The following is a 27,737-nucleotide window of genomic DNA, read 5'->3' on the forward strand; positions in this document are numbered from 1 at the left end:
ACCGTTACCCGGCACACTGGGCCTCAGCCTATTTGTACCCAATGCTATGCAAATATTCAGGTGTACGGCTGATTGCCCCACTGTGGCCCTGCCGCAAGCTGTTGGAGATTGGAAAGCGTTTATTGATTTTCCAATGTGCGTACAGTGAAGGCCAAAAGTAAAGCTTTATTCGTTTCGATTATGTATGGTGCGTGTGTCTATCGACAACAGTTCGATAGACAAAATTCGTTTCGATTGCAGCTGGGAGCATCGATTTTGGAGTGCTGGCTGGCAGCATACACTCTGCAGTCAGTGTCGCTGACGTCACAGCGGGTGGTTATCTTGGGCAGTGGGCGTAGGTGTAGGGTTGCCGTAATCCGTGCAGCTCTACGACCCCCAATCCCAGTTGGGCTGCGTCCAAATATAGCCCGTATCCGTCATCGAGCAGTACGCATTGTAGTAGCGACCCGGGGAGCTGCAAGAAACAACAGTTACCATGCTGAGATGGAGATGCTCTGACAGACACTCACCGGCAGTAGGAGTACTGTGGACACTTGCACCGAAACAGACTCTGGAACTCCTCCTTGCACACCTCATTCCACCAGCAGGTGCGCTGATCACGAAAAGAGACAACGGAAAGGGAACGGGTTAACCCAAGCCAATCTCCCGGCAGCACTCACCCGCACCCCCGCACACACCTCTGTCATGTAGCCGTGGACGCTCTGGTCCGAGTAGCTGCGCTTCGTTAGATGCGCCGCCTGTGCGTCGGCGGGCGACAGCAGCAGCGACAGTCGCAGGCAGCTGCCCAGAAGCAACAGCCCCGTGGACACCTAAACACAATTACAGGAGCAGGAACAACATAATTAAATTAAATGTTGTAACATTTCTCAAACTATTCCCATTTGCTCCATTATACTCCGCTGACCTTTCGCATCGTTTCCAGCGGCTAATGACTTGTTGTAGTTGATTTTTCTTTCCGTTTTCACTGGCTTTTCCTCATAACTTTCACTGTACTTGCTCACGTGTTACATGTCCTGTGGCGAGTGTCACGTGGCAGCAAACTGCGGCGGCTGGGCGTCGGCAGCTGCAACTTGAAATGGATATTCGGGAGCGACAACATAAGTCGCGTCGCGTCGGCTTTTAGCTTTCACTAGAAGCGGCACACAAACACAAACACACACACACACACTCAGGCACACATTTCGGTACTCTTGCACATGCAGAAGTCACGCTCTCTCACTCTCGCACTCTCTCTTTGTGTTATTTTTGGCGTGTTCTTGTCCCACTGTTCCACTGCATTGTGGCTGTGGCCGCATGCAGTTTTACAGGGTGAATGATTGTCTGCAAGTATTTGTTTAACTTCTATGAATGAGTGGGATACATCTTTGATGAAATCTTAACATCAAATTCCTTCTTCCTTTTGTTTGTCAACAACGCGCACGCGACATGACTCAGCAGAGCATACCCGCCCCGCCGCTGGCTGGCAGCTGCTTTAAATAGTTTGAAAACTCATTTTGGCAGCCAAAGTATTTTCATATTGGCCACGTCAAATTAGAAATCACAACAGGTAGAAAATTATGAAAATCTCTTAATATACGTACACCTACACATGCAGATTTCAAATGTATTTATTAGGAATTTTCAGGGCGTTTATTCTGGCATTTTCCACACACAAAATCAACATGGCTTGCCCTGGAAAACATTTCCCATGGCCAAATAGCAAGTGTGTGTGGGTGTGTTTGGGTACAAATGCAAATACAAAGTATTATGCAGCAAACAAAGCCCAAAAAGAGTGTTTAATATTGGTTAGCACGAGAGACTTTCGTTGATGATTAATATTGTTTGTTGTAGAATATTCCACAGGTCTCGCGTCAGCGTCTCTCCCACGACAAAACAACAACGAAAACGCAAAGAAATCTTTGGAATATTCGCACCAAAATGTATTCTATATATGATATTGTACGTGGGTTATATGTACAAAGACAGAGGGTGTCTGCTCTCTATACAGAATGTATGACGCTCGCCTAAAATTAGATGGGAAATATGTAGATTCTCATATTTTTAGCGCAGATTGTAAACATTTTGGTGAGGGTATAAAACCGTGTGAATTTTCGTGCAGTTCCATCAAAAACGCTTCAACAGCGAATCAAAGAAGACGCGCGATCGGGAATATAATTTAAATTTAAACAATCAAAAAGGTACAAATCGAGGATATAGAATACAATAGAGAACTTTTTAGTGAACTGCGTTTCGTTTCTCATCGTTTCATCAACGTAGATGTCCGTTGTGCCCCTAATGTTCCGCGACTGGTGGGATGAGATTGACTTTCCAATGCGCACCTCGCGCCTCTTGGACCAGCACTTTGGACAGGGCATGAAGCGCGACGATCTGATGTCGTCGGTGTGGAACTCCCGCCCCACAGTCCTGCGCTCGGGCTACCTGCGTCCCTGGTCACAGAAGAACAGTCTGCAGAAGCAGGAGTCCGGCTCCACGCTGAACATTGACAGCGAGAAGTTTGAGGTCATACTGGATGTGCAGCAGTTCTCGCCCAACGAGATCACAGTCAAGATCGCTGACAAATATGTCATTGTCGAGGGCAAGCACGAGGAGAAGCAGGATGAGCATGGATATGTTTCCCGTCAATTCTCCAGACGCTACGGACTGCCCAGTAAGTGTTTCCCCACTGCAGCTAATTCCAGTGCTAATATTCCCCCATTCATTGTAGGCGATGTCAATCCGGATAATGTCACCTCCTCCCTCTCCTCGGATGGTCTGCTGACCATCACTGCGCCCATGAAGAAGCTGCCTCCACCATCGACTGAGCGCGTCGTGCAAATCACACAGACTGGACCCTCCTCCAAGGAGGACAATGCCAAGAAGGTGGAAACCACAACGAACTAAGGTCAAGGTCTACAATAGTTAGTATTTATGCATCTATTTATTTATGTGTGTCCCTCTGATATTGGGTTTTTATACAAAATTAAAATGAAATTTTGCGAATCTGCGAATCACTTGGCACTAGGCGGCAGCAGCAGCTCTTCCAGAGTTATCCCCTTCTCCAGTAGACACTGCTTCATGTAGTCGTTCGCCTTCTCTATTTGCTCGCGGGGCAATTCGTCTTTGTAGCCATTCACCTTGCCACGACGAACGAAGCTGCAACGAGAAAGCAACGCATAACATTTGATACCACAAATGGGAAACTTTTGTATCATACTTGTGCTTCTCCTTGCCCGCATCTTTGTGCGTTATTTGCTTGAGCTCCCACAGATGATTTGTCGTTGGGTTGTCTGTGCACAAAATAGAAACAAAAACCTTGGAAATGGTCAACTTTTCCGAAGTTCCACACTCACTCTTCATCTCTTCGAACGACAAATGCTTGAGCAATTGTTCCATGGGCTGATCCTCTATGGGCTTGTTCAGAAAGCGACACAAGTCCTCGACCACAGCGCGGAGATCCTTCTTCATGAGCTCAAAGCTCGTGTAGTACAGCCACGGCTCGTGGCGCAGCTGATAGAACTCGTGGGCGTGTTCGATGGCCTCTCTGAGTGCGGCATCTGTGGCCAGATTCTCTTCTATGTACTGTGACAGCGTCTTGCCGTAGCAGCTACCAAAAGTTACGCCGTGATAGTATCGCGAGACCAGTGCATCGAGGGGATTGCGGAACACGTACACCACTTTGTGTCTCCCCTGCCAGAGCTGGGCAGGCAGCAGCGGCAGCGGCAGATGCGACTTGATGAGCCGTGGCGAGGTCATGTCTTGGACGGGGGCAAACACCTTGCCGTCATCACCATGTGTATAAAAGTGGAACCTGCCAATAAAAGTGTTAGCATCTGGGTTATCTTTTGATATCTCCCAACATCCCACTCACTCGACAAACGGGCTGCGCAGCTCTAAATCTTGGGCCAGCGCAGCCTCAAAGTTGCAATCGTTCATCAGCAGCCAGCAGAGCTCTTGCATCCAGGTGGTGCCACACTTTGGCAGCGTTACCACCCACACATCATCGTCTCGCAGCTGCAGATCGTGCACACTATCCAGATAAGCCTTCGAGTTGTTTCTGAAGAACAATTCCCGCTTGGACCAGTCCTTGTCTATGAGGTTGGTCGGATAACTTTTGGGCGTAACGCGTTCACGTTCCATGGCGGCGACTAACTGTGCTTCTAAAACGAAAGCACTGCGTGTATATGTATATTTATATGTATGCGTGTGTGTTAAAAATGAGCGAAAGTTTACGCTCTTTGGGCGTTCGCACTCTCTTTCGTTGATCTCGCAGCGCTGCAGCGATTTAGCGGCTGATAAAGTTGTTATTGCTGTGAATGTGCTGTAATTGGAGTAACCCATGATGCGTGCCTCTCTCGCGCTCTCGTGCTCTCGTGCTCTCTTGTGCAGATAGTGGTGGGTGATAGAGCGTGTCAATCATTTACAGGGGCCTCCGGCTGTACGCTCGGTGGCTGATAAAACGGTAAATGTCAACAAGAGACTTCTAGTTGGGGAAGGGCTCAGTTTGCCATCATTTATTATTAAACATATATATAGTTATATCACCACACAGTTTACACACTATTAACAAAACGGTTATACAATACAAAACGATTAACTCGGACAATTACAACGACGCAGCGTACTTGCTGTAGTTGGCAAAGTCATCCATGTTCAATTTGTAGTCGCGCAGATTGATGTCCGACCAGAGATCAAACTCCCGTATGATGTCAGCGGTGAGCTCATCCTTGTGGCTGCCAACAACGCCGCGACGCACGAATCTATGGTTAGGGGAGCTGTTAAGAAGGAACTCCATCTCCATTTCCATCTCCATCCTGTTTACTCTCTCTCTCTTTCAATGCTCACCTGAATTCCTCCACCTCCCGGCCGGCGGCCGCCTTCATGCTCTCAAATTCCTTCACATGATTGCAGGCGGGATTGTCGCGCATGCTCTCAAAAGACAGATGCTGCGACATCTGCTCCACCTGCTCCGCGCTTACCGATCGCTGCAGGAACTGCGCCACCTCGCGTATCACCTCACCCAGCTGGGCCTTCATGCGCTCGTAGCTGGTGAAGAAAATGTGCGGCTCGTGCCGCAGCTGCCAAAAGTCGAGCACATGCGGCCAGCAGGGCGTAAAGTTCACGTAGCCATCGATGAAGGAGTGCATGAAGTCCGACTTGGTGCCCTGATAGCCGACCATGCCGCGCCAGTGATGGAAGTACGAGATGGCCGCGTCCTTGGGGTTGCGGTAAACGTAAATGATCTTCGGCCTCTTCGTCCAGATCTGACGAGGCAGCAGCCAGGCGGGCAGATGGGACTTGATGAGACGCGGCGAGGGCATGGCATTGGCTGCCTCAATGGTGTCGTGAGGCACATTTGGCACAACCCCATTGAACCTTTAGGAATAGGAAAAGAATTAGTTAATTCCACTTTAATGTCTGCCACAAAACTCACTCCAGAAAGGGCGATCGCAGTGTCAAGTCCACGCTTTTGGCTGTCTCAAAGTCACAATTGTTCATCAGCAGCCAGGTGAGCTCCTGCATCCAGGTGGTGCCGCACTTTGGCAGCGTCACAATCCACACATCGTCCGCGCGCACCTCAAACTCATAGACACGATCGAGCACGGGCTGAAAGGTGTCCGCCAGGCGGCAGAAGCGATGCTCCCACTGTCCCACCACTGGCACCGAGGGCTCCTGGCTGGCAAAGATCGAGGAGTAGCCGCCACTGATGGCCAGCTTATCGATCTGCTCGAAGGGCACGCTCTTGGCAAAGAAACTCGACTGGGGCATGGCGATTGCTAAGCGAACTGAACGTCTCGGCAGTTGGGACCGCATTAAACGCAGCTTGAGAAATCAAAAGCGATCGCAGCAGAATTTCTCGCCTTTGAGTTTGTCAGCGCTGGCCAAGTGACACGAAAGCCAATGGGACAACACAACTGATCCGTTGATCAAATGATGCATCACGCTGCCATCTCGAACTTCACCCATTAAGATTATGCAATTAGTCAGCCCCTCGCTCCGTTGACACACAAGACAATGCGAGCCGAGACGCGTAACCGGACTCGTTTCCCACCAGCGATCGATCGTGTTGCATGCTGTAAGACCAAGACGCTGGACCGGAAAAGAGAGACTTTCTTTGTTAGCGCCTGGCTGTTGAACCAAAGAAAGTTTTTTTTGGCTTTGTTTACCTTTTGACTGGCAGATGGCAAGTGAAATTAAGGCCCTCTTTTTGGGCACGCACCCATTGAAATGGAATTGGAAGAATTCCAAGTTTTTGGTGGAGCAAAAACAGGTTATTTGAATGCACAGCGTGGGTCGTCGAGTGCCATAAGAAACGATCATGTCTGGCCAAACATTAGTGAGTGAAATATGAATGAGGCTCGGCATTTGTTTATATCTAGAATTTGCTTGCCTCTCTAACATTTTCAAACTGGTTCTCCCACCTTGACACGAAATTTCCCACTCAAAGTTTGCTTTTAGCTTATTTTTTTGCTTGAATTTTTATTTGTATTATTTGCATTTTGTTTTTCATTTTGTTTGGGTTTGTTTTGTTGTGTTTTTGTTTTGTTTTGTTTTGTTGTTTTTACAATAAATTTGACTAAATCTTAACATTTATAATCCTTAACCTGCAAGGAGCAAACAGATGTAGTAACAAATATACATAGTCGTGTGTAAAGATTTATCATATGCATGTATGTGTGTTCAGAAACATATAATTATGTAGTTATCGTAGGTTTTCATTTAGTATTTAATATAACACATAAATTGTTTAGCGCTTCGCAATTATTGCAAATTATTTGCCCGCTTGCATTTCCAATATTTTCTCGTATTTCTCGTATTTCTGTTGTAATTTATTTCTCTGTTTTGTTTGTTACTCTACGCCAATACACATACAATTAAACACACACACACATATTAACAATATTCAAATATGCAGATATATTTATTCTCTTATCGCTCAGTTTGATGTTTGTGTGTGTTTTGGGGAGGAAAGTGAAAACGATAACGATAACAACAAACACTCTGGGCGATGGTACTCAATCAGTTTGTGGGGTATAGCTCTAAGGATTTGGGGGAATGGGACTACCTACACAGTTCTTTTTCCTCTGCTGTTTGAGAAGGTCGTTCGTTCTTGGTTGACTTGTATATAATTTCTATCAAAACATCGTGAAGCACAGAATAAAACACTTTTTGTAACACATACAAATAACTGTAACTGTGTGAATGAATGCCGAATAGGACACATAAATATATATACTAGATATATATGTATTTTCTTGTAATATGCTTCGTAAAACTTGTATAAATTGTATATATATTGTATATTATTTTGCTTTTCATTTCTTTTCTTTCCTTTTTTGTTTGCTTTTTAACAAGAACATATTATCAACGCGAATAGATCTGGTTTATACAGTTATGTATATTAATATATAATATATATATATATATATATATATATATATGTGTAATTTGTTCAGTCAATTAGATAAAAAGATTTCAAAAAGGATTCTTCACTTAATTGTAAAACATTTGCTTGGGCTTAGTTTTGCTTAGAAAGCTAAACAACATTAATAATATTAGTTAGGAAAGTTGCTCTCCTCTCCTCTCCGCTGCTCCTTTTCTTTTTAGTTAGTTTAGGAAAGTAGGTAACTAGTTAATTAGTAGGTAGATGGTAGTAGTAGTAGTAGTAGTAAAAAGGGGCCCCATACAATTTCATATGTCTCATGTGTGTGGATTCGAATTTGTTTTCTTCAGTTTTTTGTTTCTTTTTGTTTTTATAGTAGTAAAGTCCTGCCATTCCCGTTCAGGTTTATGCGCTTTGGACAACGACTAACATTTATTTCTTTAGACACAATTTTGAGTGCAGCACTTAACATCGATTGTCTTCTTGTTGGGCAAAGAGAAATGTTTGTGTTTGCTCATAATTGTTGCTTAACATTTCTATACTGCTTCCATATACCGTTGTACCGTTTGCTAGGTACTTTTTTTGAGCGCACGCCCTATTGTTCCTCTGTGGTTGTTCCAATTTCTGTGGGATTTTGTTTGTATTTTGTTTATTTTATAAATTTTTTATTCTTTATTTGCATTTGCATTACCCTCTAAGCACACACATATACAGGGGGCATGCACACACACAGACAGACTCACATTTACATTAGGTTGATATACATTTACGATTCTGTATTGATTTTCGCTTTTGTTTTGTTTGTTTTGTTTGTTTTTTGCATTTTGTGATGCTTCTTAAACATTAAATTTTGAGTCCAGCCCAATAATTGTTTAAACTTGCTTTAGTTTAGGTTAGGTATTTGTTTTGTTTCTCTGTTTTCTCTGCTTTTGCGACACCGCTTGGCACCACTTGTGTGTTTTTGTGGGCTTTGTGGCAGCACTGCACCACCTCTGCCACTGACACTGCACCCATACGCCTTCCTGTTAGTCCGAGATATGTATGACAGATGGAGCGGAAATGTGTCCCAGTTGTGTGGGAGCAACAACAACAAGAATGAGAGAATTATTATGCAGAGTGACTGCGCCGCCAAGTGGGGCCACGGGCCCGTCTGCGCCGTCACTAGAGCGAATCCTCCAGTTCATTCTCGCCAATTGTGGATGTGCCCGGCGCCTGGGCCGGCAGTGGCTTTAGTAGACCCGAGAATAATCTCCGGAAGGCCGTATGCTATTTGGAATTCCCCAGCTTTCCCATCGGCGGCTGCTTGGCCATGATGTCGGCCAACGTATTGACGCCCTGCTCGTCGTATTTCTTCCACTGTGAGTAGTTGATCTGCATGTACGTGATGAGCTGGGGCATGTCAATGAAGCCTGAAGAGAGAGATCAGTCAATGAATGACAGACACACAGATAAACCTTTAATACTTACTCTCCCAGGCATGCATCATGTCCTGTATTATGTATTCGATGAAGCCAATCTGGCTCTTTGGTATGCTGCATGTGGCCCGATCAAACATGGGCATTACAATGGGCAAATGCCGCTGCTTCTCCTCGTCCGTCTGCATAAAGTACTCCTCGGCGATGCGCCGCGCCCACTCAATGCAGAACTGCATGGGCCGTGCGGGGTTGCTCACATCTGCCACCTTGATGAGCATGCGGCGCATGAGTATCGAGGTCTCCTCATCCGATTGTGGATTGTGCTAGAAGATTCAAAGGATGCCATTACTTCGATCTATATTCGAAGGTTACTCCAGCTCTTACCTCGCGCGGCTCCTCGCCACCAAAGACGCTCACAAACTTGGCCAAGTGCTCAAAGTGTCGCGTCATTTCGGTGGCCAAAATCATGTCTATTATGGTGCTGCGCGCGGACTTGTATGTCTCCTTGTCGAGGTTCTTGAAAATGTTGATCTTGTCATCGCCTGCAGCAGAGAGAGAGAGAGAGAGAGAGAGATGTTTAGAGATGATTTTCCCTTAGAGTAAGAGTCCTTTTCCTTACCCAAAGTTAGCTTAAAAGTGATGGCTGCATGATGGTTCTCCAGCACCGTCAGATCATTGTACAGTATGGCCAGAGAGCTGTTTGAGTTGCACAGAAAGGCGGAGGAGCGGCCCGGATGATCGATGTCGTGTGCGGCAGCCGCAATCAGTGCCATGGCCTCCTCCATGCGATCCATGACCATCATGTCCTTGTTGGTCAGCTGCGTAATAAACGCGCCAGTGGCCTGCAGATAAACGATAAACCAATTTGATAGCATAAACATAGATAAGTGATAATTGGAGTAGGGCCAGATGGCCAGAAGGCCAGCCAAACACACACAAACACTCACCTGCATGACATCGGCGGCGTGTGTGCTATTGTGATAGGTGTTCGATTTGTGGTAGTGAGCCTCGATGACGGCCAGCCAGGCCTTGCACACATTCTCGTCAATGTTCAGGGTGGCAAAGACGTCGAAGCGTCGGAACATTTCCATGCCCAGATAGAGCAGCGGATGGTAGTCGGTGATCTCTTCCAATTTGAAAATATCAAAGTCCCAGCTGAGAGATTCTTCAAGTAGTTCCATTATAATGGGATTGGCCTGGAATAGGGTTGGGGATAAGGGAATGATTTAAATGTTTATTAAGTGAATCACACTCCTACCTTCATCTTGGCGGGCACGATGGTGGCCGTTCGTGTTGAGCTGCCTGTGCGAATGATGGAGTCATTCGAGCTGCGCCGCGAAGAGTAAACACTCGGTCCCTGCAGCAGCGAAAAAGGAGAGATTATCACGAGTTGTGCATAAGTCCAGACTGAAGGACTCACCGTTAATAGAGCACCAATTAGATCGGTGGCTATGGGATCATCTGTGCGTATTTCCTTCATTTGCGGACTGTAGAGTCCCTCGCGCTTTAGGAACTCCAAGACCTTGTCTATGAGCCGCGCCTCATCGGCCGAACAATTCTCCTGTACTTGTGATAGTAAATTGATTATCTAATGTGCGAGTGAGTGCGCAGTTGTTTTTTTTTTCGTTTTTTTGTTGGGTTTTGTTTTGTTTTATGTTGTGTTGTTTCATTTTTTTATTTTTTATTATTGTATTTTTTGGGTTTTGTTTTTGGTTAGCGACGCGCAGCGAGCAAAATCGAGCGAGCGAGCGAACGTGCGAACGAACATTTTGTACATTATATTTTGTTTTAATATTTGTTTTTTGATGAGTTTGGTTCATTGTTCGAGTACACAAAACATAAAAGTAAAAAAGAGAACATAACAAATAAGAGATAAAAAGAGAATATATGTAAATAATGTTGTTTTAGATGTGCAATTAAGGTTTTGTTTGTTGCGGTTTTGCGTTGATTTTTGGTTTTAGTAGGCGGAAATGTTTGATGTCAAATTAGGAGCTTCAGAAAGAGAGAGAGTGAGATGAAACATGGATGGATGGTGTCACTGCAAATGCATTTACAGTAAAATCGTAAGTGCTCTCCCGCTCTCTCCGGTGCTAAAGCACGTGCCAAGCAGTTGCAAAGAGAGCCGCAAAGTAACTGCTTATCTCCAAGTGTGTGAGCAAGAGGTGAGGCTCTCACTCAAAAGCGCTCTCACGACAGCTAATTTGGTTTCAGTTACGTTTTCGTACGCGAAACTGCATACACAGCTGCGGTCGCGAGAGAGCGGCCCACCACCCCACCATGGCGTAATTTACTTTGCTTGCCTGCACTCACTCTCTTTGCGATGGCTAATTTTGTGCCCATAACAACATCAAGCTCGCATAATTAGAGTGAGTGAGAGCGCGTCACACAGCTGCAGCTGCCGTATGCAAAACGGAGGCAGGTGGAGGAGAGAGGGGATATGGTGGAATGTTTTAGTTCCCATTTGACTATGTTAGCCGTAAATTGATTGAGTGATTCGATAATTAAAAGCAAAGTGAGTGCAAACATTTGTGGGCAGAGAGCAAGAGCATGAACTACATGCGACTACTGCTGAAAATGCATTTAGGAGGGAGGAGGGTCGACTCTCTCTCTCTCTGATCGCTGGTGCCTGTGTCTGTGTGTGTGTGGATGGAGGGAGGGTGGTGGAACGGCGTGTGTGTGGTTTGTGTTCTTGTGCAAATATTGTTGCTAATGCTAAAGCTAATGCTGCTGCTGCTACGCCACAGGGCATGATAGGACACTACGACACCAGGACACCACACACACACACAGTACGCACACCAGACACACATACACAAACACACACGGACACAAGCACGGACGACATTTTAGGTGGGGGTTGGGGGGCATTCCAATAGGCACAAGAAGCATTCCCGTGTTTTAGCCATAAACCAATTCAATTCCAAACAAAGCGCACAAAGCGGAGTCATACTTTAGTGATTGGCGCCTCCAGCGGCAGGGATGTGAGCTTGGCCAGGCTGGTCCTTCGCAGTCCGTCCGAGGCAATGGACCGCACATCGAAGCTGCAGCGCCGCACCGAGTGCAGGGAGCCGCGCGGCGCCTCCTTTGGCTGCGGCAGTGTGGCAATGAAGTCCATCTGCCCGCCGGGCACATCAAAGTTGAAAATCAGGTGAGTGGGTGCACTGCGAAATGAGAGGGAAAAACAGAAAGAAACAAACGTCACCAACGCAAACGGGAAATTGCCAATTAAGCGTCGAGTGGTGGACCAGAGGGGAGTAGTCCCTTGGGCAAAAGGGACTGTGAGGACTGCGATGACACTCACCTGCCAATGCAGGCCACCGGCACGACGCGCACGTGCATCGGGATGCCCTCTTGGTTCTTCCGTCGCACCGTCAGTATCCCATCGAACTCCTTGATGCTCTTGCCCTGCTCACTGATGGTGGACAAATCGGACACGAAAATGTCCGCCAGTGGCTTGCTAATGATTTCATCCTGTTTGTTAAACAAGCAAATCCCATTAATGCCTCAATTGCAGCACACACACAACACCCCAGCCCAAGGGTTGCGGACACCCAAGCCATGCCACTCACCAGCCGCATGTTGAGGAGACGCTCGGTGGCACGATTCGCGTACTGGATGCGCAGCACATCGTCCGTGATGAGAACCACCTCCTTCAGCCGATGCAACGCCGTATAGAGTGCCTGTTGGGGGGATAGGATACAGTTTTAGCGGACAGATAGTTTAGGTTTTATCGGAACTAATCTGTGTAAACCAAACTTTATCTGAGTTTGTGACTAAGATATGCCCCACTTTGTGCTCTACAGGGTATACAATGAGGACTAGCGTTCAGCTTGTGGTCTACAATTTCACTTGGACCATTTAATTGAATTAATTTCCTGAACGAGACAAGAACATTCGCCTGTCAAGTCTCTCCCCCCTACTCCCAAGTAAAAGGACATTAACTTGATTACCTGTTGAGTGGACATGACATTGTGTGGCCGTATGATCGAGTGCAGTATTTGCTTCAGCTCCACACTGCACATGGCCAGGTTAGTCGTCTCGGCTATGCACTGTGGAATAACAGACGATGAGCACTCTATCTGCTACTTCTGCTACTTCTTGGGTCTGCTGATGGCCCAATTAACTGGGAAAAACTTACTCTATTAACGCCAGCGTCCAATAGAGCAATTAGCACATCATCCTTTTCAAAGAAACTGCAAAGAAAGTCGTTCGTTAGCTGTGAGGACGGAACTGTCCCAACCCTTAACTTGATGAGCAACTGCCCTGCCACTTACCTCTTCTTGCAGACGGCAATTATTGTCGTTAAATGGTGTCCATGTGTATGACGTATTGTTCTAAGAGGCAGAGAGAGGCAAGTTTTATGGCAAAGTGTAAAGTTGATCAAAATGCAAAAGTTCCGACAGAAAAACTTTTGAGCAGCAAACTTTAGGGCCACCTTCCTTACCTTGCAATATGCTCGGCATCTAAATTTTTCGAGGAGCGCGCATCAATTATGATTAGATGATAGCATTGGGCGGTGGCATACGACTTGTGCAGCGTGTCGAGGGCCTCCTCCTTTGACTTGACCAGCGTTACGTCCAGCTGGTGGCGCTGGCAGGCGGAGGCGACCGCCTCACAGATGCTATCCGATTTGTGGAAAACTAAAAGAGCCTGCGAAAGAGCAGTGGGAGAATAGAAATAAGAGCAAGGAGAGCCACAAGAGCCAGTCCAAGGTGTCCACTTGCTGGGAAGGTGACGTCTTCACCACAGTGGAACTTCTTTCCCTTTCTAGCGTGGTGAATAAGTGATTGCTTCTCCCCACAGCAGCACAGCAGCGTCACCTTCCCCGTAAATTCACCTTGAGCCAGCAGCATTGCATTGATTGAATCGGACAGGCAGGTTCGTTGAAGCTTACCTTAAGTTGAGGATTCGGTGGTAGCACGGTTGGATATTTCAAGTCCATGAGATTTCGCTGCACAGACAGAGGAAGAGAGGGAGAGAGAGAGAGAGAGAGAGACAGGTGAAACAACGTGTAAAATTAAATAAAAATCTACAGCATCTCCGCTGGATTTTCCCTCAAAATAAGAGGGCTTAACCTGGCTTCAGATCATGCCCCCCCCAGACAGGGCTGTCAGTGTAAATGTGTGTGTTGTGTGTGTGTGTGTGTGTGTGTGTGTGTGTCTGTGTGACGCTCGTGTCGCTTAAATGATGATAAATTAAAATAAAATCGCTGGCTTTGACTCCCCAACTCTGACGCTGACGCTGACGGTGACTCTGCGACTGGCTGTACACGGAATGGCCACGTCTTTCTGTCAGGAGCTTTGCCACGGGTGTGGGATGAGCTGAGCTCCATGTCAATCAGTGGGAATGAAAATGTACGAGCAGCATGGGGAGGGGGAGTACTGTAAACTACCTGAAAAACTTTGTACTCATCATCGTCATCGTTCGGCTTCTCCTGCTGCTGCTGCTGCTGCGGCTTTTTGCCTGCCACCATTAGATGTAACTTTGGCATCTTGGGCATACGCCGCTCGTACAGGCTGCAGGATTTGCGCTCCAAGCCCGCAACTTTGCGTCGCAGCACCACCGCATCCTCATGGCACTCCGCCTCGTGGTCCGCTCTCTCCTCCATGGCGTGGGTGCTGAGGAAGAGCCCCTGGACGTCTAAGCTGCGTATGACCTCGACTATTTCCGGCTGCAGCGACGCACTGCGTCCCCCCGTGAAGGACACGCCGTGCGGCCTCGTGGCGTTGCCGGTGCCCGTATTGCTGCGCCTCAACGGTGTCACAATGTCCCCGCCCTCGGCCTTCACATTCGCCTCGTATTCCAGTTCCATTTCCTCGGGCGTTTTGCTCGCGCTGAGACCCCCAAATGCCAACGAAATGGAATTACGCCCGGGAATTGGTATGGAAAGAAGAGCAGGAGCAGGCGCAGGAGCTGGAGCTGGAGCTGGACCGGCAGCTGGACCGGCAGCTAGCCCCGAAATCTTTTCCGCTCTCATTTCCGTGTAGAATGAACTTTCCTCCATGTTCCTGTTTGGCGCTTTTATCAGCCGGCTGTAGCTGCTATCGCCATCTGTGTGTCGCCCATTCTCATTCTCATTCTCATGATTATTATCGCGGCACGGATCGGACTGCGGCGACTGAATGGCTAAAGCAACAGACATGGTATACTGCTCCGAGTCTGAATCCGATTGGCAATCATTGGCATGGCCAGCGGCAGTGGCCGATGATGCTTTCGCAGGGGATTTGCGGCGAAAGACATTCGTGAGTTTTGGCAAGCAGTTGCGCATTTTTTAGCTAATTATAAAATTACACTCGAGGGAGACACTCATTCAGTCAGTCACTCACAATCGGAATCGGAATCGCAATGGCACTGGCAATAACTATAACAATAACAATAACAATTACGACGACGAGCACTTGAGGTGGAGGTGCCTCAATGTCTTAGATCAATAACAGGTTGTTTGCATAAGCCCGAACGTAGACAGGCGCTGGTGCTGGTGCTGGCATTTTCCATGCGACACTCTCGCGAACGTGCTCGGATATCTGTCTGTCTGTATCTCAATCTATATTTGTATCCAAATCTCAATCAATTCTAAAGGCGAGCGAGCACTTTAATAATTCACAGTTTCGTGACGGAAACGCGACACGGCGACGCTCAAACATTCAACTGAAACTCGAACAACGAACAGAGCGACAGCCAACCGGGCGTATAATCTACTTTTTTTTTATTCTTCTTTTCTTTCTTTGCTTTTTGATTTCCCACCTTCAATGTTAATTGATTTGATTTCTCTTGGTAGCTCATTGTTTATAAGCAAAACACACACACACACACACACACACACACACACATATCGTAGCTTTTTGTTTGTGTGTGGGTATGGGTGAGCGGCTATTTAAAGCGGAATGTAAAAAAGCGACAAAAGCGCAACAATTGCCACGCTCCTCGCACTTTTTCTGCTGCTGCTGCTGCTGCTGCTGCCATATAACGAGTTGTGATAAGATAAGATCTTATCAAAAGACGTAACAGTGCCATGCGGTACGTACCCAAAACTAAACCCATTTGCAATCCCAATCCTCTGGCTGGACACTCACCTGATACACATCCATTGGCTCATCCTCGGGTGTGAGGGCGAGGGCGAGCGATGACTTGCGATGACCTGGGCGATTGTTGCCGCCGCCTCCGCCGGATGAACTGGTGCCCGATGTGCCAGTGCCAGTGCCTGCAAAAAAAAAAAAGAGCACAAAACCAAAAGAGTTTAGATGACGCTCGAACGCTTGAAGGTATGCTACATATCGGGGCACAGCGAAAGTGCTGCATACTTTTGGGCAGGCCGCACGCACGCACACAATCAAGATGAATGGACAGGGACAGGGACAGGGACAACCCACACGCACGCCCATTAATTTCTCTTGTTGCACGTTTTATTTAATTATAAACGTTGGCATTTCAAAAACACTTTATAAACCGAAGTGAGACACACACGTACGCACGTGCAGATCTAAGGCAGTCCCCCAAAGGGTACGCTCGAGTCCTTTGGGGGTCAGGGCAGGTTTTCTATCTTCTGTCACTGACGACAACCAAGGGAACCTAAGCCGCGCGGCAAATTGTATTTCATTTAATGGGAAACACAACCGAAACTGGTAGCCAAAGTGGAACAGGTCAAAGAGCTCAGAGCTCCGAGGAATATGATTTAGCAGCGAATGTGTTTCAATTTATCATTTGGGCTATTACTTGGAAGACTTGCGACTTTAAGGCGGTGGCAAAGGGAACGAACTGATGAAGGAATAGCTCTATAAAAACTAAAGAAACATTTCTCTTGGGAGTTAGCTACCTGGAAACACTTAAATTGCCCTTAAACTACTTTATTGCAGCATTTGCCATTCAAATTATAAGCGCATAATTATATTAAGAAACTCAAACAAGGGGAATGCCATTCCTCGAGGGAGTTCCTAAGGGAGTTCTTAAAGCCAGCCTCAAGTTGTGTCAGCCTAAAGTTTTTGCCAAATTAAAATGCTGCGGTCCCTGCAACTTTCGTAACAATGTTACCCCCCAGAAAAGGTTCAACCCCCAACATTCATGGGAATGTTTTTGGGCAAGTTTACAAAAGCAGACAACAGGCGTACATAAATGTATGTAAATATGTACACATTTACATTTATGCATGTAGCGCTGTGCAGGACAAGTTCTTGCACGAATTTGATGATGAGAATTTGTAATCATTTCCAATTTCGAATACATGCTGAAGTGCTGCTAAAACTATTTGTTAGTGCTGCATTTCAGTTGCAAATATTTCTGGGAATTGTTCAAAATTTGCTCCTGCAACAGAAATTTCTGGCCATAGTAATTAATTGCTAGGAACATCATTTTGTGTAGCAGAAGCAAACAGGCATGCATTTTGAAGGGGAAACATATACACACACACACACACACACATATAGATCCTCCACCCCCTGGCTACCACTTGTTAACCGCATCATCAGCCTCAACTTTAACCTCTGGAGAGGGTTGCCTTACCCACAGCCAGCTCGGACTCGGAGGCCGGACGCGTTAATGAATCTCTGCTGCCTGCTGCTGCTGCTGCTGCTGCTGCTGTCGATGTTGCTGTTATTGCCTCCATGGCTGGCGTTTGTCTGGCCCCCACACCCACACCCATGCCCATGCCCATGCCGTTGCCCGCTTGCCTCAGACAATTGCAAGCACTTGGAGCACTTTCAACACTTTCTTCACTCGTGTGGGCGCCACTGACCGAGCTGGGCATGGGCGGGGGCAGGGTGCTGGCAATGTCAGTGTTTGTTGTTGTAGGCGGCGTGCTTCCAGCCAAGTTTGGCTGACTGGAAACGATCATTGCGGGATCTAGGCGCACTTCCTTACCGACGCTCGTTGGGTTTTTCTTTTTTAAATGAATTGTTTTTTGTTGTTCCCCTTTCTCTGCGTAGTTTTTGCAATTATTTTCGTGGCATTATGTTAATTATGTCATTTATGTACGCAATAGTTTTTCGTTTTTGCTGTTGTGGTTTTTTATCTGCCTGTGGCATTGATTTCGCACAATTAGTGCGTAATGATAAAAGCTGCTCCACATGCAATGCATGAGAACTTCTGCCCCAAAAAATAAATAAAGATACATTATGTACTAGATACATGTAGGAATGCATACATATGTACATTTTATGTATAAACAAAAACTAAACTATCCAACGGGAAAGTACCCACAAAAGTGGGTTCCAAGAGGGGCCCAACGATACAGATAGACAGAGATAGACAGAGATAGAGAGAGAGAGAGAGTATCTGCTCGTATGTACCCACAGAGATTGGGGGGGTGGGGACAGAATATTTGCGCTTATTCAAATGGGTCGAGTGTATCTTATCGTCTGTGTTATATATTTTTGGGCAGCCAGAACGAGAGAGCGAACGAGAGAGAAGTTGGGAGGTGAGCGGCTGGCGGCTGGCGGCTGGCGGTACACGCGTTGTAATCTAAACGAAAATCGATAAATTGTTTAGATAAAAGCAGGGAAAACGGCAGCAGCCCACAGCCTGCTGACGTCGCCAGCAACAGGCTCCGAACCGCCACTCGGGACACTCCAATCCACTGGCAACCCATTCCATTCCATTCCATTCCATCCGCACCACTTCAATCCACTTTTAAAGTTTTGGTAAACTATATCGAGACACACACACACACACACACATACTTACTACACTGGCTCATTAGGGCAACAAAAAAAGACTCGACTTTTGGTTGATCGACTGGCAAGCAATATTCACGGCGCTGCACTCGAATTTACATGAAAATTGAAACGGGTAAACTAGAAAACTTAAATTTGAAATTGAAACTTGAAACTGGATAACTGAGAAACTGAGTGCCAAAATGGAGAGAGAGAGAGAGCCAACCCCCTGACTAGACACAACGTCCGCTCTAATCCGTTATGAAGAACTGTTTGCCAGATGATAATTCTCGCACGGATTCTGAAGCCAACAGAGAGCCAGCCGCAGCAGCAGCCGCAGCAGCAGCGACGGCGACGGCGACGCCGACAACGGTGCGCTTCAGGGTAAACTAACGGTCTGCTGGGCTTGCCAGACACATTTGTAGCTGCCGCGCACACCGAGGCGTAGCTAAGGCGCTTAGAGGCGGCGTCAGGTGCATTGCCGGGAGAAAATTAAGTTTTAATACAATGAGCGGATTATCCAGCACTCGCAAGGCAGGGGAGAGCATTGCCCGGCAGCGGCTCAGCGACGTCAACGTTGTCCGATCAGTTTTTGGGTTGCCTTTTGCGCCTTGTGTCGCTGTCATGGCAACCAATTAATTTGTGATAAGATAATATCAGCCAAGTTTGCTCATAGTATTCAGATGTTTAGCCCCCGCATGGTGTCTGTGTGTGTGTGTGTGTGTGCTGGGCAGATACTGCCACAGATACAGTTGCCGATGCAGATACAGATACAGCTACAGGAGCTCATGGAGCTCATGGAGCTCATGGAACACGCGTGCACAATCTACATCTAGCTATAAGTGTGGTTGGGCCTGTGCTTTATTGGATTCACCTACGAATAGGTGTAGTGGTGGCCAGCCCCAAATCGGAATCAAACTGTCCCACAGGGAGGGACATTATCTGCCAGCGCGCGATCTTCTTTGCTCAGCGATACTCGGCCGCTGATAGTCGGTTGGACAGGGGACATGGGACATGGGACAGGGGACAGGGGCACCCACTGGCCATATAACAATGGCTCCATATTGATACCAACTCGTTTGTGGCCAGGCCGGGACAGGCCAGCACCAGTTTGGGTGTTGTGTATTCAGCAGTCTTCGCTTTTTGGCATAATCTAATCTCCAACTGTGCCGGACGACGGGTTGGGTCTGGTCTGCCTGGTGGGCCTTCTGGTCTCTAACTTTACGCGCATTATTTTCGTGGAAATTCGCCTTCGCGTGGTTGGTCTTCACAGGCAAAAGATTTAGTGTAAAACTGGGAGGTAGCATCGGAAATTCTCTGAGAAAGTGAGTGGGCGGGATGGGTGATCAATTCACCATATTTCACTCGCATTTCTGTGAATTTAATTGATGCGAAAACTGATAAATTGCAGGAGTCCGGGTGAGACAGGGTGTGGGGGCTAGGTGGGGATTAGAGACACATAATTGATCGTTGTCGAGCGATCGATTCTGCTTCGGTTTGTTTTCTTTTGGCTTTGATTGATGCTTTGGCGCCACACATCGTGGGCGATTGTTTACAGCAAGAGAGGAAAGGAGAGAGAGAGGAAGATGAGAGATGCGATGCTCAACGACCAGATTTTGGAACCAGATTTTTGTCATGTGAATCTCTTGCATATTTGAATCAAAGTGTTTTGGTTTTGGGGAATGCGGATCCCAGCTAATGAGTCGAAACAATTGCTGATGCAGAGCGAAACAGAAATCAAGAATGAAAGAGAAAGATGGACAGAGATACACCGATGCACACACACACAGCATCGCATCGTAGTCGTGGATTGTATTGGATTGGATTGCTACTCGTTACACTTGTTCTTGTTGCTTTTTGCTTTTTGCTTTTTTGTGGCACACTTAGCTGTGAAGTTTGTTTTGATTTTTAACACATTTTTTTTTTTGTTGATACCCTCCCTCCCGCCAACTCCTGCTGACCGCGAGTGTGTGTGTGTGTGTGTGTGTGTGTGGTTGGTGGTGTATTTTAGAGCATGCCAAGCTGTTTTTTTCCACATCGACAACGTTGTTGCTGTTTTTCGGTTTCTGTTTTTTTTTCTGATTCTGATTCTGATTCGGTTTTGGTTTCGGTTTTGTGTTTTATTGCTTTGCTCTATGCGTTTTTGTTGTTGTTGTTTTAATTGCACTCTGGACTGGTTGGCCATGCACTGGCTTGCACGACTTGCCAAATTTGTGTGCCACTCACTGCATTAGGCCGCGATTGTAGCGACCAGTTCTCACTGAGCAGAACCGATACGAACCGATACGAAATGCAAGCAGCAAACGCGCAGCACGCGGGGAACGACCGGAGACACGCCCGCAAGATCAAGTCAAACTCTTCTTGACATTTGCATAATGCGTGCGAGGCTGCTGTCCGTACAGCGGTTACACTGGATTCATTCTACGACTTTATGCACAAACAAACACACAGAGCGGAGAGTGCGAGAGACCGGACGGAGCATACATGCGAGTATGTGTGTGTGTGTGTGTGTGCTGTGTTTTCGGTATACATGCGATGCAGTGATATACGTTTACGTGTACGCAACCGACGCGACGAAACAGTTAAAAGCGAATGACTCCATAAATGGGGAGCAGCTGTTGCGTTGCCGCTGTAGCTCAGCTCAGCTCTGCGTTGCGCAGCTCTGCTCTGTTTTGCGCTGCTTTGCTCTCTCTCTTTCGCTGTCGCTTTATCTCGCAAGCTTTGCGCTCTTTGGGCGATCTCACCTTTGCTGAGAGAGCGATCAAGTTTCAACCAACAACAACAACACCACACAGTGAGCAGACAGACAAAGAGAGAGAGAGAGAGGAGCGGGTAGTAAAGTAAAGCTCATTCACGCTCTTTGGACAATTGCTGCTGCAGAAGCCCAGACGGCGGACAGTGGACAGAGGAGAGCGGCGAGCAACTGTTAATTGAACATCCACAAAACAGCTGCGCTTTGAAGCTTAGACAAGCGCCAGCTGACTTTTCAGCAATGCGATCGTATTACATGCGCCCTTCCACACACACACACGCACACACACACAGACAATAACGAACTGCGGATACCCTGCATGGCAGTTATCAGCATGATTTGACTTTTATCTAGCGTTTGACTTATGACTGCCACTTGAGTCGATTGGATTAGAACGATGTTTGATGGATTCCCCAATGATTTGCAAAAGGAAACGAGCACAGATTCAAGCAACTCTCAGATGCCTCAAGATAATTACGGTACTATAGCTCTTGAGGTTGGAGTACTATCACTTCAGATTAGACTTATCTACGAGTATATTTGCTTTTATTAAGTCTTAAAGGGGGCACAAAGAGTTATTTAAATATCGGTACTTACTGCCAGTGGCACGTCGCACCACGCTGTGGGTGAAGTTGCCCAAAGCTGCCACCGTCACAATCGAGTCCTTCTTGCCGGTGCTTAGCTGTGGAGAGAGTGGAGAAACGATTAAAGGGGAAACGGGCAGGGGAAGACTGGGGATCGGGTTACCTTTTCGTAGTCTGCCTCGTTTTTGGCCTGCAGCGGATTCAGCAGCACCTGGTGGCACAGATTGTCGCCCGCACCGCTGCCGCAGGTTGCACTGCCCGCAGTGCTGCCATTGCCATCGCCTCCGCCCTGCTGCAGCGTAACACCGCCGCAGCTGCAGCGGCGCAGGCGGCTGCGACGCAGCTTAATGCAGAACAAACGGCTGCCATCCTTTTCGGTGGCATCGAGGGACAGTGGGACGGAATTGGCTGCAGTGGGGCCAGCATTGGCATTGGCGGAGGAGGAGGCGTTGGGGGGTAGTGTGCTTGGCGAGCAGCCCATGTCGAAGTCCTGCTTCTGACTTTACTCTCCGCTCTAAACTCAAATCCTTTGAACGTAGCTACAGCTGCCAGAGCGTGTCCGTATCCCTGTCCGTTTGTCCGTTGCTATGCTAAATTGCTCTTGGTTACGTATTAATTTGGTTCTGCTGGTGCTGGTTTTGGTTTCGGTTTCGGTTTCCGTGCTGCTGCTCCCTTGGATGGATGAATGGTTGACTATTCCCTCTATGAGTGTCTGGCCTACGCTTTTTCCGCCTCGACTCCTCCGTGCACGGCCAATGCGGCTCTGTGGTTGTTGCTGCTGCTGCTGACGTTGAATTGCTCTCGAAGATTTTTTTGATGCTTCTGTTGCTGCCTCTGATGCTGATTTTGCTGCTGCTGCTGCTGTAATTGTTGTTGTGGCTCTCCTTGTGGTTGCGGGTAACATAATTGAAACATTTTCGGGCAGGCGGTCTATTGATTGACTGACGATTGCCGCAACTGCAACTGCCTCACATTTTACCCAAATCTGCAAAAGGCAAAGAGAGAGAGAGAGAGAGACAGAGAGTGTGAGAAGAGGTGGTGGTGAAAGGTTCAGTTGAGTTATTGAAGCCCAATCAATGTGAAATGAGAGCTCCCCAGCATTCCTTTTGCGGCTAATTATGCCCGGAACTTTCATTCATGAATGAATACTGGCATTGAAATGGAATTACAATTTCTCTTGTTGCAGAAACTTAAAGAAGCTTAAAAATATTAACAAAATTCTAATAGGATTGTGATACGATTTGGTTCAATTGCCGTCAGTTCTTCAAGCGGAAATCTATGGCTCTTGGCTTCTGGCCCTTGTCGTACCCTAAAAAAAAACCAATTATCTGACAATGATAAATGCAAATGAGCCATGGCTGGAACAGCCGCATAATTGTCAAAAAGTTGGCGGGGCTCAGTGATTGTTATAAATTCATAAAAGCCCAAATATTGGCAATGATTATCGAAGCCAAGGTGGGACACGGCACGTGACCGAACAGCGTTCCACTGCATATGAATTATGCAGAGTCAGAGTTTTGTTTGCGCTTCGGCTAATGCTCCTGCCTGTTGGAAATATTAAGTTCGGACAGCGGACAGACCCTGAAGGACAGCAGCGGACACTTGGCGGACACTTAGACTGGAGGTCTAGCAAAACTTCAAGGCAAGAAACTGCGTGTGGCTGCTTGGAGTGTAATTGAACGGAACGGATATTAGTTTCAAAAGTCCTTGCCACATTGACGGCTCAAAGATTGTCTCTGTGCCTCTGGAGCTGATCATGTCTGCTGGTGAAACTTGGCGTCCGCTCCCAGAGGAAGTTGCTGGCCAAACCGGAGATGGTCTTATCCCCAACGACATTGATTGACTTGTCAAAGGCAAAGGCAAAAGGCTTTCTTTCAGCTGCATAAATATACATAAGTAAAACATACATGAATATAAGGACACTTGTTGTCTTTTCAACTGCTTCCCTCCGACTGTTGCATTGCCGGTTGCAAAAGACAAAAGGCGTCAGACACTACAGAAGGCGCAGAAACAGGAAGATAAACAGGCAGAGGCAGAGGCAGAGGCAAACAAAAGGCATCATCCACATCCACATCCACATCCCAAGAGCAACAGCAGCAGTCTCAGTGATGTAGGGGCAGTGGGTGGCAGGCAGCGATTCCCCATCGAGCACGAATCGGGTCTATGGTGGTGTTTGTTGATTTAAACAAATTATTTTTAGCTTCCCTGTCCATATTAAACGTACAAATAATGGCCTGTTCGCTGCTCGCTGTTCGCTGTACACTTCGGCTCATTTAAGTTTTTCAAATAAATAACGAGCGGCGGCTGTGTCTGCGTAGATAATTTGTTGCCAAGGACGGGGACAGGTGGCATCGAGCGCCTCGCGGTATGCAAGCAACCAGCTCGGCTTGAGTGCGGCATGTGCCACATAAAGTGCCAAATTCTATTAGCCCCACTGGATGCAGGCCGGGCCCCGCCTGGCACAATCCGATTAGTATGCAAGTGCTTGCGGCTGTGCGTCTCAGTGTCCCAGCACAAAACTTACGTATTCTCGGAGAGAGATATATGTAGCTATAATCGCAGCTGTATGTACCAAATGGAGCCACTCCATATACGTAGCTGGCGCAGTCCATAAGCAGCACATCGGAACAGCCCAACATCGAAACGCATTTGAGCAATTTTGTAGCTAATAGTTTTTGCCAAGCCAAAAAGCAACCAAATGATGCTTTTGCAGGCTGCGGCGCGCGGCTTCACTTTTCTGTTTTCTGTTTTCTGTTTACATTGCATGCCAGCACAGCTACGTCCACACACACACACACACACATCCATATATTTTATGCGTTTTTTCTCTCTCTCTCTCTCTCTCTTTATGGATACATGTGTACAGCTATCAGACACTCAATCGAACGATGTGTGCCAGTCTATGGCGATCGATTTCAACTGCTTTGGGGGATTTGTAAGGGTAAACAAGTAATGAGAGTTTTGTAATCGTTACGGCTTTGGGTGGCTCTATGTAGAATTGAAATTACACGAATTCCTTCAATTGTGTGCAACTTTCCTCTTGGCCTTCGAAATGAGCACAAACATCCTCGAAATTGTTTGTGGCTGAGGCCACAACAATGGGAGACGACAAACTAAATGTTTTACAAGCGGAAGGGCTGGACCTCGCCTAATTAATAATGAACATGAAAAGAGCACGCAAATAGACAGAGTAGAAAGAGAGAGAGACAGTTTTGCCTCAACGATATCAATGGGAGACTTTTCCGGCCGTTTGACAGAGTTTTGCCAGTTAAAAATTTGCATTTCAAATGCTGAACCACAGCGCGAGATAATACAATAGAAGGCAGGGGGGAACGAGGAATGGAACAAGGCACGGGCATAGGAGAGGGGGTGCAGGCACAGAGTGTCGCAGCGGAATATCCAGAAACTGAATCTGAATCAGAATCAGAACTAGAACTAGAACCAGTCGCCCCCCTCAACAGCGATTAGAGCAAGCGAAAGAGGATAGCGGAGAGCGAGGAGACGGTAAAGCAGTGTGTTGATTGCCCCCAAGCAGTTGACAATACAGCTATTTGGCAAGCAGCGAATTGAGCATAAGGTTGGACGAACCTGCAGGCTAGCTAGGAGCGGGGATGGGCATGCTGCTGGATGAGGATAACTGTGTATGGGGAGGAGAGGAAACTATTTAGCATGCCCATGGGGCTGGCTGACTGGCTGGCTGTGTGCAGGTTGCATAACTGTAGTTATAATAAACATTTCCAAGGTATTTCTCGCTCTTTTCTTTAGCTTCAGCTTTTCGTTTTTTCTTTACCTCCCCCCTGCTGCTGCTGCTGCTGCTCGTGCGAGTTGCCCATCAGTATGCAGGGCTGGCTGCTCGGATTGGATTTATTTGCTGTTAACAATACCCCAACAGACTCAAGAGTCTCCTCTCGAAAACATTCCCTTTTAATAAACAGTTAAAATCGAGAATTAATTAAGCCCCACGAAAAAAAAGTACTGATTGCGTGTGGGGGAGCGGGGTGGCAGAAGACTATCGCATAGATAGTGGAAATGAAATGAAAAGGCGTCCGTCCCACAAATGAATGTGTGTACGGGCGTACGCGTATATTGAAAATCAGTCATTAGATTATCACCGAAATGGTTCAGTCTCCCCCCCGCCCCCCGTGAGTACCTTCCCCCGAGATTCATACAAAAATTCGAAATCGAAATCTGAATCTGAAAGTAATGAAAAATGAAAAATGCAAATGTGAATGCCACTTGCAAAAATTTATTGTGGCTTGTTTATAAGTACAACGAAGCGATATTTTTCGCATTGTTTATGGCAACCTTACCTCACCCCTGCATGGACACGGACACGGGACAACATTTTAAGCGTTATTTTTATGGGAAGCCAGCCAGCCCCTCATGCCCCCCTCACCCACGAGCCATATTCAGCTAAATTAAAAACTGAAAATGTTTTTGCGACGCCAGTTGCATGAGAAGAAGTTCCCCCCGCGCCACAGCAACTGCCTTTAACCGAATTTTATTATTATATTTTATGTTATTTTATGATCTTTTTGGAGGGCAGCTGCCAGCCAGACGACTCCAAGGTGGATACAATGAAATGTATACTCATGATTGGGGAGGCTAACTATATCTTGGAGCCGCTGTATCCAAGTGTGTAAGAACTGCCCCAACGAAATTCCGCAAAAATTAAAACAAAAATGTCCAAGCAGTGCACAAATACATACAAATGTATGTATACATACATATGTACATATCGCACAATACATTATCTGTTGACGTACCAGAAAATTTGTCGCTTAGTTGGCCGGTGATATTTTCCATATATACAACGTACTATACGTAGACTTTCTTATTTTAATATTTATATCAGACTCTAGATATAAATTAAACAAATACACATGAACAATGGTGTGTTGCGTGTGGGGAGGGGGGAGGGTTATATGCACGCACTCATGACAAATATTAGGGGGACACACACACAACACACAACGCACACACACACGCGTGAGTATGCTCTCATATGTAGATATGTAGAATCGCCCGAATAACAATAAGAATAAGAATTTTGTACACTTTTCGTTGCTCTTTTCGTTGTGGCACAAATTAGAATTTATTTTAATACGCGGGAGGTCACGTTCATCGCACGAATATTGTTGTTGTTGTTGACGCACAAGATATTGCAAAATATGTAAGTATGTATGTATGTATGTATGGTAGATACACGAATCGTAAATGCAATGCATTAAAAATAATAATAGCAGCAGCGGCGGCAGCGGCAGCGCCCACTGTGTCGTCACAGATGTAGCAGCGGTAGGCTGTAGCAGCCAGTAGCACCACGATAACGCCGCAAAGTATCTGAGAGATACAATTGGCTCATATTTACTGCTGCCGCTGCTACTTCTGCCAACAAAAACACACACTCCAACACACACACACACACACACATATTGATCAGCAATCGAATGAATATAATATTCGATTACAACGGAGTTGCTACTGCACAGAGAGAGAGAGAGAGAGGGACAGGGGGCTGCTGTCTGGCACTGCTTGGGTGGGTGGATGTGGAGTGGAATAGTAATAGGTTTCTTCGTACGGTACTATGCACGGGACTCACAACTAGACGACACAACCAGACAGACCGACCCCGAGAATGAGCGAGCGGAACGGAACGAAACGGAGCGGCGATCGACGGCGGCGACGGTCAGCAGCGACGACGCGACGACAACGGCAAACGACGACGACGACGACGGTTGCCTGTCAAAGCAAAACGTCAAATGATTTCGCTCGCAGCTCGCAGCTCTCCGGCTCGTACGAAACACAAAAGAAAAGAAACAGCCGGATCAAGAGGAAGAGCGCAAAGCGCAAAGGCAAGGCAAAGGCAAAGGCAAACGAACGAAAGGCAAACGGCAGCCCAAATGGTAGAAAAACTAAAACAATCTCTTCTCAGACACAAAATGTGTGTACGTACGGTATGGGGCGAATGAAGCGATGGAGAGC

General features: G+C 46.9%; 4 protein-coding genes across 8 annotated transcripts; 1 reads left to right on the top strand and 3 right to left on the bottom strand.

Annotated features, from left to right (window-relative positions):
* Positions 1 to 140: 140 nt before the first annotated feature.
* On the bottom strand, positions 141 to 4,143 carry LOC117592261 (sulfotransferase 1E1). The gene is made up of 7 exons (XM_034285907.1): positions 3,848 to 4,143; positions 3,330 to 3,787; positions 3,194 to 3,266; positions 2,991 to 3,132; positions 678 to 809; positions 510 to 592; positions 141 to 454 (listed from the first exon to the last, which is right to left on the bottom strand). The coding sequence occupies exons 1-7, from the start codon at positions 4,114 to 4,116 to the stop codon at positions 367 to 369; spliced, it is 1,245 nt and encodes a 414-aa protein (XP_034141798.1). The 5' UTR covers positions 4,117 to 4,143; the 3' UTR covers positions 141 to 366.
* LOC117592114 (protein lethal(2)essential for life) lies at positions 2,108 to 2,922 on the top strand. Its single transcript, XM_034285646.1, has 3 exons — positions 2,108 to 2,177; positions 2,257 to 2,647; positions 2,705 to 2,922. Exons 2-3 carry the CDS (start codon positions 2,257 to 2,259, stop codon positions 2,878 to 2,880), a joined length of 567 nt encoding a protein of 188 aa, XP_034141537.1. The 5' UTR covers positions 2,108 to 2,177; the 3' UTR covers positions 2,881 to 2,922.
* Positions 4,144 to 4,457: 314 nt separating the features above from the next.
* Positions 4,458 to 5,790, bottom strand: LOC117592070 (sulfotransferase 1 family member D1). 2 transcript variants are annotated; one of them, XM_034285578.1, is made up of 3 exons: positions 5,411 to 5,790; positions 4,822 to 5,352; positions 4,458 to 4,751 (listed from the first exon to the last, which is right to left on the bottom strand). In XM_034285578.1, the coding sequence occupies exons 1-3, from the start codon at positions 5,788 to 5,790 to the stop codon at positions 4,583 to 4,585; spliced, it is 1,080 nt and encodes a 359-aa protein (XP_034141469.1). In that variant the 3' UTR covers positions 4,458 to 4,582. The 2 variants fall into 2 exon arrangements, with proteins under 2 accessions (XP_034141469.1, XP_034141478.1); XM_034285587.1 differs by having other exon boundaries at positions 4,458 to 4,736; positions 5,411 to 5,789.
* Positions 5,791 to 7,892: 2,102 nt separating this feature from the next.
* Positions 7,893 to 26,612, bottom strand: LOC117592004 (high affinity cAMP-specific and IBMX-insensitive 3',5'-cyclic phosphodiesterase 8). Of its 4 annotated transcripts, none has more exons than XM_034285465.1 (19): positions 26,522 to 26,612; positions 21,919 to 22,740; positions 21,769 to 21,853; positions 15,849 to 15,976; positions 13,670 to 13,726; positions 13,220 to 13,425; positions 13,050 to 13,109; positions 12,914 to 12,968; positions 12,726 to 12,824; positions 12,345 to 12,455; positions 12,077 to 12,246; positions 11,726 to 11,936; positions 10,196 to 10,336; positions 10,034 to 10,132; positions 9,723 to 9,971; positions 9,395 to 9,617; positions 9,160 to 9,317; positions 8,828 to 9,098; positions 7,893 to 8,769 (listed from the first exon to the last, which is right to left on the bottom strand). In XM_034285465.1, exons 2-19 carry the CDS (start codon positions 22,234 to 22,236, stop codon positions 8,627 to 8,629), a joined length of 2,784 nt encoding a protein of 927 aa, XP_034141356.1. In that variant the 5' UTR covers positions 22,237 to 22,740; positions 26,522 to 26,612; the 3' UTR covers positions 7,893 to 8,626. The 4 variants fall into 4 exon arrangements, with proteins under 4 accessions (XP_034141356.1, XP_034141347.1, XP_034141372.1 ...); XM_034285456.1 differs by having other exon boundaries at positions 10,196 to 10,363; positions 26,522 to 26,611; XM_034285481.1 differs by lacking the exons at positions 21,769 to 21,853; positions 21,919 to 22,740; positions 26,522 to 26,612 and adding an exon at positions 18,451 to 18,478 and having other exon boundaries at positions 10,196 to 10,363.
* Between the last annotated feature and the right edge of the window lie 1,125 nt (positions 26,613 to 27,737).

Source organism: Drosophila guanche, unplaced genomic scaffold (assembly GCF_900245975.1).
Source record: "Drosophila guanche unplaced genomic scaffold, DGUA_6, whole genome shotgun sequence".
Classification (NCBI taxonomy): domain Eukaryota; kingdom Metazoa; phylum Arthropoda; class Insecta; order Diptera; family Drosophilidae; genus Drosophila; species Drosophila guanche.

Coding starts and splice junctions, on each gene's coding strand:
- LOC117592114 (XM_034285646.1), top strand. CDS start 2,257: ATGTCCGTTGTGCCCCTAATGTTCCGCGACTGGTGGGATGAGATTGAC. Junction 2,648..2,704: donor CAGACGCTACGGACTGCCCA/GTAAGTGTTTCC, acceptor CATTCATTGTAG/GCGATGTCAATCCGGATAAT.
- LOC117592261 (XM_034285907.1), bottom strand. CDS start 4,116: ATGGAACGTGAACGCGTTACGCCCAAAAGTTATCCGACCAACCTCATA. Junction 3,133..3,193: donor GCGGGCAAGGAGAAGCACAA/GTATGATACAAA, acceptor TTCTCGTTGCAG/CTTCGTTCGTCGTGGCAAGG. Junction 455..509: donor CCACAGTACTCCTACTGCCG/GTGAGTGTCTGT, acceptor TGTTTCTTGCAG/CTCCCCGGGTCGCTACTACA.
- LOC117592070 (XM_034285578.1), bottom strand. CDS start 5,790: ATGCGGTCCCAACTGCCGAGACGTTCAGTTCGCTTAGCAATCGCCATG. Junction 5,353..5,410: donor CTGCGATCGCCCTTTCTGGA/GTGAGTTTTGTG, acceptor CTATTCCTAAAG/GTTCAATGGGGTTGTGCCAA. Junction 4,752..4,821: donor CGGGAGGTGGAGGAATTCAG/GTGAGCATTGAA, acceptor CCTTCTTAACAG/CTCCCCTAACCATAGATTCG.
- LOC117592004 (XM_034285456.1), bottom strand. CDS start 22,236: ATGGGCTGCTCGCCAAGCACACTACCCCCCAACGCCTCCTCCTCCGCC. Junction 9,618..9,722: donor ACGCCGCCGATGTCATGCAG/GTGAGTGTTTGT, acceptor GTTTATCTGCAG/GCCACTGGCGCGTTTATTAC. Junction 9,099..9,159: donor GTGGCGAGGAGCCGCGCGAG/GTAAGAGCTGGA, acceptor TGAATCTTCTAG/CACAATCCACAATCGGATGA.